At 61.0% G+C, this 10,131-nt stretch overlaps 2 protein-coding genes across 2 annotated transcripts; one reads left to right on the top strand and one right to left on the bottom strand.

Moving 5' to 3' along the window:
- Window positions 1–413: 413 nt before the first annotated feature.
- Window positions 414–3,967, bottom strand: LOC311159079 (fibulin-7-like; the record flags this gene model as incomplete). The annotated part of the gene is made up of 8 exons (XM_084214971.1): window positions 414–774; window positions 1,922–2,060; window positions 2,156–2,293; window positions 2,391–2,513; window positions 2,668–2,793; window positions 2,964–3,134; window positions 3,294–3,450; window positions 3,896–3,967. 8 exons carry the CDS (start codon window positions 3,965–3,967, stop codon window positions 414–416), a joined length of 1,287 nt encoding a protein of 428 aa, XP_084071097.1.
- A 1,829-nt stretch (window positions 3,968–5,796) lies between these two features.
- LOC311159027 (C-type lectin domain family 18 member A-like) lies at window positions 5,797–9,650 on the top strand (the record flags this gene model as incomplete). Its single annotated transcript, XM_084214886.1, has 12 exons — window positions 5,797–5,896; window positions 6,584–6,675; window positions 7,248–7,472; window positions 7,540–7,637; window positions 8,041–8,162; window positions 8,252–8,359; window positions 8,525–8,617; window positions 8,742–8,848; window positions 8,988–9,117; window positions 9,193–9,289; window positions 9,368–9,459; window positions 9,613–9,650. 12 exons carry the CDS (start codon window positions 5,797–5,799, stop codon window positions 9,648–9,650), a joined length of 1,302 nt encoding a protein of 433 aa, XP_084071012.1.
- Between the last annotated feature and the right edge of the window lie 481 nt (window positions 9,651–10,131).

Here is a 10,131-nt window from a genome sequence, read left to right as displayed (position 1 = left end):
GGCCCTGCCATTAGCACAGCCGCCACCTGTTCCCAGGAGCCTTGCCTCAGGAGAACAAAACATAGAGCAAGGAGGACACCCTTCCTACAGTCACTTTTCTTTTATTAGAGATTACAAGGTACGAGAAGCTGAATCTGCACGCCAAGTGCTTTTGGCTTACTCTGTCTTTCCCCTCTGTGTGCCATGTGGGCAGAGAGGAAGGGGGCTGGCAGAGGCAGGCACCCCTAGGCTGGTCCTTCCATTGGCCGTGGGGTTCTTCCTATAGGGATAGTTTTTGCAGTGATGGCTATGAGAAAGCATTATGGCAGAGGAATATCTCCAATGGGACAAAAACTGGGACCGCTGAGCTGAACCTGCTCCACTCCTCCCCGGGAGAGGCCCTGGCATGGCCCCACACCTGCCTCCAAAGGCAATCAAAACACATATGGGGACACAAAGGCCGTGACCTTGAAGATGTGCTTGCCCAGGAGGACTTTGTGGGAGAACTCGCTCATCTCCAGCTCCACCTCCAGCGTGGCTGGCCCCGCCACGGGGCTGGTGAGCAGCAGCTCTCCCGTGTGCCTGTCCGAGCGCCGCACGGCGAAGACGCCCCGGCCCTGCCCGCCCGCGATGGCGAAGCGCAGGCTGTCCCCCACCGAGCGCGTGGTGGACATCCTGAACAGGACACGGGGCACGGTGCGGTTGGCCTGCAGCGGCAGGTAGTGGAAGGAGATGGAGCTGGCAGCCAGCTGGCAGGCTCGGCTGTCCATGGGGCAGGGGTTCCGCTCACACTGGCTGCCAGGAGAGAAGGGTGCCACCGCTCAGTGCCGTGGTTTGGCTCTCAGGGTAGCCACATTTCTCTTCCCAGAGAAAAGCAAGGCAATCTTCCCCATAATGTTTCTGGGATACACATTTTCTTAGCCTCAGAGAATGATCAAAACAGTTCTTATCTCATTTGCTGCGCCTGTGTTTGTGCAAAAGTAGAATGCAGTATGGAGATTGTTTACCTGAAGTGATGGTGTTTTGTTTCCTTGGCCTATCAGGGCCAAGTGTGCGTGTGTGTGTGTGTGTGGGGACTGTCAGCTGACAGTCACAAGATTCACTGCAGTGGAGTGCAGTAGAGTGCTTAGCAGATTCAGTTTAGATGTAAAGTAATATAATGTATTATAATATAGAATAATATAGTATAATAAAGTAATTAATTAGCCTCCTGATAAGATGGAGTCAGATGCATCATTCTCTCCCCTCGTTGGGGGCAAAAATATCCACTATACTCAGGGTGCTGCCCTCATCCTTGCACACAAGCCCGGCCCATGCCACAGGCAGCATCTCCAGCCCTGCTGTCGGTCCTGTGGCGCAGCAACCCAGGACAGCCACATCCAAGTGCGCCCATCATCGGATCTCTGCCTCATCCCTGTTTCTGCCAGGCAAATGCTGTGGCTTGCAGGGACACAGCTCTGGGTGACACTCTGAGGCTGGGACTTGGTGGGTGCCACAGTCCCAGCTGAAGGCCAGGGATGGAGCCAGATGTGCCTCCTGAAGAGGAATCTGTCAGGATCAGGGATGCTCCTCTATTTGGGTGGCACAAGGCAGTTTAATCTCAAGAGTGGGATGTCTGGGAATGCTGGAATGATGGCACCACATGGATATGCAGCAGAGGAAAATCAGCATCATTACCCCCAGGCTGGGTCTCTGAGAGGGGCCAGGATCCTGGATAAAGCCACCACGTATTGTGCTCCCGTCTGCACCCCCAGCATCCCAAGAACACCAGGGAACATGCCAAGCACACCTGAGCACCCCATGTGGCAATTGGCTACCAGTGCTGGCTGCTACTCTCCCTGCTGCCCTTGGGTGACACAATACAGCCCCCAGCTCACAACAGGACCCATCACCCTGGGACAGGGCACAACACAGCCCGAGCCACGCACACTAGGGTACTCACAAGGCTGAGGTCTTGACATAGCTGGTGTTGTGGCGCGGCGGGGGGCACTTGGGGCGCACGCAGCGGTGGCCCCCAAAGGTGTTGATGCAGAGGTCGCCCTGGCTGCAGTTGTGCTGCTTCCCAGTGCACTCATTCACATCTGTGGTGGTGACACAGGGTAAGTGGGGCTGTCCCCACTGCACCCCTCTTCCCATGGCCATGGCAGGCTCCCTGCCCTGCATCCTGGGTTCTTACCCTCACAGGCATTGCGGTCAGCGTGGAGCAGATACCCAGGGGGGCAGAGGCAGCGGTAAGAGCCTGGGAGGTTGAGGCAGTCATGGAGGCAAATCTGTGTCTGGGGGCTGGACTGGTAGAGCTGGCATTCATCCACATCTAAGGTGGACAAAGTGGGGAATGGTCAGAGGTCCCATTGCCACCAAGCCTTGGTTCCCCACCCTCCATCATCTCATCATCTTCACCCCTCTTTTACCTTGGCACACGCCACCAGGTTGCAGCTGGAAGCCAGTGTCACAGCTGCAGCGCCGGGAGCCCGAGCGGCCCTCGGCACAGCGGGGCTGGCGGCTGAAGGAGGTGTTGCTCAGTGTCACCCAGTCTGCAGGGGACAGCAGGTGTCATGCTGGGGCATGGGGAGATGGTGGGGGCCAAGGTACCGGGGGCTGCCAGGGAAGGGGGAGACAGGTGCAGCATGGCCATGTTCTGTCCCCATGAGAATCCCCATCCTCTGCAGCCCAAATCCGGGCACCTACAGGAGTAGATGGGGCTCTGGCAGCTGGGGCCTGACCAGCCTGGGGGGCAGAGGCACGTGTAGCTCTGGTTGCCATCCACACAGGTCCCGCTGTTGGCACATGGGTTGCTGGAGCAGTCATCAATACCTAGGGAGAAGGAGCTCCATGAGCATCAGCAGGAGAGATGCATCCTTGCCCAACCCCGGTGCCCATTGCTGCAGCCTCTGGGCAGAGCAATGGAACCCCACAGCTCAGGGTGACAGAGGAGCCCATCGGGAGGGCGGAGCCCATGGCACCCCAACCCTGCTCCACTTCACTTCTGCAGAAGGGTTGGGTGCCGCTCCACGTGCGGTTGTGCCGGCAGGCGCGTGTCTCCGAGCCCACCAGCCGGAAGCCGGCGTCGCAGATGAAGTGAACCTCGTGGCCCACCCGCAGGCTCCGGCCCAGCATCCGTCCATTCAGGGGCACTGCCAGCTGCGGGCAGATCTCTGTGGACAGACAGACATGGGTGGGGATGGGCACTGCCAGCCTGGAACCAACTCCAGCCTGACACGGAGCTGGGGGTCCCTTGCCCAGGTTGTGCAGGGCCAGGGATCAGAGCTGGCCCTGTGGGGATGTCACCCGTGGCGGTGACCAGCCAGGATTACCATTGTGTTTGGTGGCCGGTCTCTGGAGGCGGCTCTGGAGGATGGAGAGCTGATGCCGGAGCCCGCGGGTGCCCTGCAGGTGGGCAGCCTCCTGTGCCACCAGCAGCTTCTGCATCTGCCGCACTGCGCTGAGGGCCTGCTGCCGGTTCACGCACTCCTGGGGGGTCATGGACACACCTCAGTCATCTGCTAGGTTCCCCTGCCACCCTGCCACAGCCCGGGAGGACCCTTCCAAGTAGGCAGCATCTTTGGGGTTGGTTTGGATGTCCTGCCCTGGACAGAGCCCCTTCCCATCCTGGCTGGGGTCTGACCCTGGCTCTGTGTCTGCTCCAGCCTCAGCCTACACCTCCCAGTCCTGCTCTGGCACTTGAATGCTGTGGAGAAGCTGCATGCCCTGAGTGCATTTAACATAATTTCACTGCTGCAGGGGAAAAGCCCCAGGACCATCCCCCTGGCCCTGGCAGCTCCACAGGTGCTGTGACTGTGCCATACCCCCTACTGAAGGCTGGTGTCGGGGTGCCGGGGTGTGAGAGGTGGGTGCTGAGCAGCCCAGAGAGGGAGGTCTGCTGGGGGGCTAGAGGGGAGGGAATGCAGGTCCTTACCTGGGAGCTGCCGAGGGGCAGCTGCAGAATGCCCAGGGCCAGCCAGGCTGGCAGTGGGATGAGGAGCATCATGCTGGGGCTGACTACAGAGGCAAGACGCTGACCGTCCGTTTCTGCTTGCAGCCGTGCTCCTGCACTTGCAGGGATTTATCCGCAGCCTGTGCCCATGTGTTTGTTGGTTTTTCCCCTGCCTGAGGCTGAGCTGTAGGAAAGTTTCCCCTTGGCACCAGCTCTAGCCTCTCCCTTCCCTTCCCTTCCGTTCCTTTCCCTCTCTACACATCAGAGGCTTTGGGGCCTTTCATGTCCCAGGGCCAGCAGATACCGGGGCCAGGCGGTGGCTGTCACGGCACTTACGATGGTACCGGCGGTGCCGGGCTCACCACACAGCCAGTCCTGGCTCTGCGGCTCCCCGGCACGCGGAGATGCAGGATGAGGCTAATCCCATGCACTAGCTAAGCCTGGGAAAGTCTCCTGGGAGAAAAGATGACTTTGGGGTCTGTGTGGGGGTTCTGCTCACCAGTGGGGCTGGGGCTGCTGGGAAGGGTAGCCCAGGAATGCTGTGGACTCACTGACAGCTTTGCTGGGGTGACCTCAGCTCTGGCTGGAGTTCAGAGGGGAACCCCAAGGTGCTGCTGCAGCCTGGAGTTGGGGTGCAGTTGGTGTTACAGTCCACATTAACAGAAAGGTCAGGATTAATGTTAGAGTCAGATTAGGGCTAGGGATGAGGTTAGGATTAGGGTTACGATTAGAGTTGGGGTTTGGGTTGGGGTTAGGATTAGAGTTGGAGCTAGCAATGTTAGGTTTGGAGTTAGCATTAAGATTAATGTTTTGATTAGCATTAAAGTAATTGTTAGGGCTAAAGTTAGTTTTTTTGTTAGGGTTAATGTTATTGTTAGGATCAGTGCCAAGGGTTCAGATCCATATTAGCAGAAGGGTTTGTATGAGAGTTTGGGTGGGCATTATGATTAGTGCCAGGGATCAGGCCAGGGTCAGGTTTAGACTCAGCCTGAGGGAATTGAAGCATTTACAGCTGGATTTATGCTGACACCCAGCTCAGCCCCGACAGCTGGTGCGTAGGATGCTCCCAGTCCCTCCTGCTGTGGCATTTCAGAATCCTGAGCAAGGATGTCTGAAGCCCTCACCTCTGCCCTGTGCCAGTGGAGCATCTGACATGGGTTCTGCAAAGCCCTGTGCTGGGACAGAGCTCTCGTGGTGCCGTTGAGCCCCTTGAACAGCCAGGGCCGTGGGACCCCTGCTTGATCCAGGTGCCCACCGAGACACGGCCCCCTTGGGCCCAGCACCTCTCCCGCCGCCGGCCCCCGGCTCTCACATCCTCCCACCCTGTAACTACGCTGCCCAGCTCTCCGGAGCGGGTATTTGGCTTCGTGCCTGCAGCGGTGTGTGTTACCTCCCCGGCATGTTTAATTCATGGGGCAGGAGGAAGGCTGGCAGCAGGGGCCCCCTTGCTGCCCCAGCCCCTTGGCTTCCAGTCTCCCAGTGTCCCAAAGTGGGTGCCGGTTGTGACCCCTGCTCCTGCTGCCTTCACAGCCCGACCCGGGCTCGGCAGAGGGGCTGGGGCAGAGCACGGAGGGCTGACCCCACTGCGGGACATCCCGGCGGGGCTGCAGCCCGGGGCCCTGGGAGTTGTCTGCCACATTCGCTCCAGCGAGCAACTGTTTTGACAGAGCCATTACTCACCCGTCAAGCTTTTGTTCCCGCTGCCCAGCGGTGCCTGTCTGGAGTCCTGAATAGGATCAAATCCTGCAACCAGACACACACACACGCACGCAGGAGCGCGCGGCCGAGCTCGCCCCAAAGCCGGGGCTGCTGCGGGGCGGCTCGGCTCTCCCCAGCCCTCCCTCCGGAGATTGGGGGTCTGCTCCCCCCATCGCAGGACCTACATGAAGCCCTTGGTCCTGCTGATTTGCAGCCTCCTGGTGTGGAGGGTGGGTGAGACGAGATCGGATGCTCCAGAAAAGTTGTCCCCGCTGGCTCCAGGAGGTAACTGGTGGAGGGGCTGCCTCTCCGGCAGCAGGGCTGGCCGGCAGCTGGTTTGGGGGATGAGTGCACCCTGAGCACGGTCCCCTTGGGCCAGACCAGATGTGTGGGGGACTGGGTGGGTGATGGGCACCCAGGGATGGCAGTGGGGGGCTTGGTGGGTGGTAGGGGCTGAGCATGGAATGGGGCTGGGAGAAGGGGCATGGACTTGGTGATGGGATGGAGCTGGGGGGCTCTGGGGCTGGTGTTGCAATGGAACCAGGGGGCTCTGGGGATGGGAATGGGATGGAGCTAGTTATGGAATGGGGCTGGGGGTCCTGCAGCTGGTGATGGGGGCTAGTGATGGGTCTTGTCCAGTGGGGTCTGGATCCTGGCAGGACAGAGGTGGAGGGGCAGAGGGAGTACATTCCTGGCAGTCTCAGCCCACCCGTGCGAGACGAGGGCCCAGGGGGCTGCCCCCCCTCGTCCCCTTGCCCCTTTTGTGCTCCCAGCCCAAAAGCTCTTTCTTCTCTCCCCTCAAGTCTCCATGGAGACCCGGGTGCCTTCCTGGTATCCCTGGCTGCTGTCGGACCCTTCAGGGGGAATTCCCACGGCCCCCTGAAGGGTCCGGCCACAGCTAGGGATACGGGGAGGGCACTTGTACCTCTCAGCCCCCTCGCTCCCTTCCCTAGCCCCTGCTGTCCCCCCCAGCTCTCAGCACGAAGGAGACCTTCCTGGTGCTCTCGCTGCACAACAAGTTGAGGAGCAAAGTGCAGCCCCCTGCTGCCAACATGCAGAAGCTGGTGAGCCTCCTTGCAGGTCCCTTGTCCCCCACCTTTGATGTCACATCCACTTTCCTGCCCATGCCCAGGGAGTGGGCAGCCCATGGGTGACACACAGTAGTTTGCTAACACGCTAATGAAGCAGAAGTGCTGGCTGGTGTGGGGCCCCTGGGGAAGAGCATGTCACTGCCACATCCAGGGCACACTGAAAAGAGGGCTGATCCCTTGCGGTCCCTTTTGGTGTCCCCCATGTCCCTCTGATGCCTCTTAATCATCCAAGGACACAGCCGGGCTCTCTGGAGTCCTTTGTGGGGTCCCCCAATCCCCATGAAGGCCCTTGATATTCCCCGACCACCTCACCTGAACACACCAAAGGCAGGGCTGGTCCGTAGGGGTGTCTCTCATGTCCTGTGGTGGCCCTCAGTGTCCCTCCATCACCCCCCAGCCGCCCACACCAGGGGCAGGACTGGTCCCTTGCAGCATTGCCTATTGTCGAGCCTCTGATGTCCCCCAGTCACCTCCTGGACTGGCCACCCTGGTGGTCCCCACACCCCCTGGGGCTGTTCCTTGCGTGGCTCATGCTCATCCCGCAGGAGTGGAGCGAGGAGCTGGGGCGGCGGGCGGGGGCACGGGCAGCCAGCTGCCTGCAGGGCCCCGCTCCACCGCCAGCGCCACAGCTGGGCTGGAGCGAGCTGCTGCTGCCGGCGGGCACGGGCGGCTTCGGGGCCGTGCTGGAGCTCTGGTTCGCCGAGGGACAGCGCTACGACTACAGGACGGGGCGCTGCGCCGGCAACGCCACCTGCCGCCACTACACCCAGGTGGGCATGAGGGGCACGGGGGGGGGCTGCTGGGGACCGGAGCCCAGTGACAAACGCTCTCCCACAGCTGGTGTGGGCCACAGCGGGGCAGCTGGGCTGCGGCCGGCACCGCTGCCCCGGCCCCCACGGCCCCAGCGAGGCCTTCGCCTGCGCCTACTCGCCGGGGTAAGGGCTGCGGGTGGGGCCGGGGCGTGGCGGGTGTGGCTGAGGGGCAGGGCTTGGTGTGAATGGGCGGGGCTTGGCGGTGTGGGTGGGGTCTCAACCAGGGCGGGGCATGGGTTGACCTATGGGATGTGCGGCAGTGCACTGGGGCTGTGCACTGAACTGGGTGGGGCTGGGTGATGTGGGTGGGGCTTGGAAATGCAAATAGGGCCGTATTTTAGAAGCGGGAGGGTTTGGATGTTCTGGGCGGGGTTGTGTGCTGAAGTGGGTGGGGCTGGGGAACGAAGGCGGGGCGGTGATTTAGAAATGGGTGCGGCTTTGCGAGGTGGGTGCGGGCTTGCCCCAGAAAGGGGTGTGCCCTGCCCGGGTCGGTGGGGCATCTTCCTCCAGCTGTCTGTGGTGCCAGGGGCAACTGGGAGGTGGCCGGGATGCCCATCCTGCCCTACAAGCAGGGACCCTGGTGCTCCCTCTGCACCGCTGGCCTCTCTGGCTGCTTCAAGTCCTGGGACCACAGCGGCGGGCTCTGCGGTGAGTCCCCCCCGTCAGCATGGCCTCTGCATGACCCTGGAGATGCTGCCTCCACCCCTGATGCCCCCCTGTCACTCTGATGTCTCCAGAGGTGCCCAGGAACCCCTGTCGCATGAGCTGCAGGAACAGTGGGCGCCTCGACATGAGCAGCTGCCAGTGCACCTGTCCCCCCGGCTACACGGGCAGGTACTGCCAAGGTGAGAGAGCACCGTGCAGCCTCCAAGGGCTTGTGTGTGGCTGCTGCAGGGCATGTGGGCGCAGGGTTGGTGCACAGCATGCCTGGGCACAGCCCATGCTGTGGGCAGCACGGGGGGCAGGGGCTGCCGAGCCCCCTGCCAGCTAATGCAGTGCTGTGCCCACAGTGAGGTGCAGCGGGCAGTGCCTCCACGGGAGGTTCAGGAAGGAGGAGTGCTCCTGCCTCTGCGACGCGGGCTATGGAGGAGCTGAGTGCGGCAGTGAGTCTGTGCCCCCTGCACTGCTGTGATCCACAGGCAGGGCAGCCCAAAGAGGGGCAAAGGGTCCTCCGTGGGCCCATCTCTGCTGGCACAAAGACCCACCTGTTCCTGCCTGTGTCCCCAGCAAAGATCCATTTCCCCTTCCATGCCTGTGATGTGCGGATAGACAGTGACTGCTTCATGGTGTCCCCTGAAGCCGACACCTACTATGGAGCCAAAATTAAATGCCAGGTGAACTCCTGGGGTGCTCCGAGCATCTCTGGGCAGCTGAAAAGTGCCACCCATGCTTGCAGTGCCTCTGAGCATCTCTCCTCTGCTTGGAGAGGTGCTGGGCCACGCAGGTGGGGCAGACTCACTCCCTTCCCCACAGGAGAAAGGAGCTATGCTGGCCCAGATAAGAAACCAGAAGGTTCAGGACATCCTGGCTTTCTACCTCAGCCGCTTGGAGATGGGTAACAGGGTGACAGACACCGACTTTGAGACTGGAAACTTCTGGATTGGTGAGAGACAGCAGTAGGCAGGGTGCAGAGTGCCCAGGGTGCTGGCAGACATGCCAACCCAGGACCTGCCCCCAGGTCTCACCTACAAGACATCCAAGGCTTCCTTCCGCTGGGATGTGGGTGAGCCATCCTCATTCACCAGCTTCGCTTTCGGGCAGCCAGACAACCAGGGGTAAGTGGATTTAGGGAACACCAAACTCTGCATGGTATCACTGCTGGCTGGCTTCAGCACCATCCTGGTGGGACACAGGTTTGGGAACTGTGTGGAGATGCAAGCGTCAGCTGCCTTCAACTGGAACGACCAGCGCTGCAAGACCCGAAACCGGTACATCTGCCAATTCGGTGAGTGGGCAGCTGGGAGCCCTCCTGGGCATGCTGGGCCCTGGAGGTGCCAATCCCCGGCTTTGCTGGGACTGTGCCTTGTTGCCAGCCCTGCCCAGACCTCTGTGTCTCTCCTGGGGTGGGAGGCACTGACTCTTACACACGCCATTGCAGCCCAGGAACACATTGCCCTGTGGCAGCGGGACCCCTGAGCTGGCAGCCCTGGGAACTGGCCAGCGCTGGCTGCTGTGCTGAACCTGGGGCTCAGGAGGAGCCTGGTGCTGTGCAAAGCCCAGACCATGGGTCAGAAGGATCTCTGCACAGCTCACTTGTGCAGGGAATGAGGGGCTGAGGGGACCCATGGCACTGGGACCTGGCAAGAAGGGGTGTGCTGTACGTTAGCGTCCCTCACACAGCATCTTCTTCTGACCCTCACCTTCCTCTGTCACTATCACTCTGCAACACCCTTGGAAGGAGACATCCCTTGCAACAGCCAGGTACAAAGGCATCCTCCTCCAAAACTGGCAGCTGGGCTGTGTCTGGACTGTGGTCTCAGTGTTACAAGGGGCCAAGGGGGCTCTCTGGGGGTACAGACCTTGGCATAGCTCAGGGAGGGCCAGGCTCAGCTCCGAGCCATTGTCCTGACCTGGGGGAGAACGCCCCAGCCTGGTGGGTTTCTCACCATCAACTGGT

This window comes from Fringilla coelebs (genome assembly GCF_963513975.1).
Source record: "Fringilla coelebs genome assembly, chromosome: 14".
In the NCBI taxonomy this organism is placed as follows: domain Eukaryota; kingdom Metazoa; phylum Chordata; class Aves; order Passeriformes; family Fringillidae; genus Fringilla; species Fringilla coelebs.
This window is presented reverse-complemented; position numbering and strand designations above follow the sequence as displayed.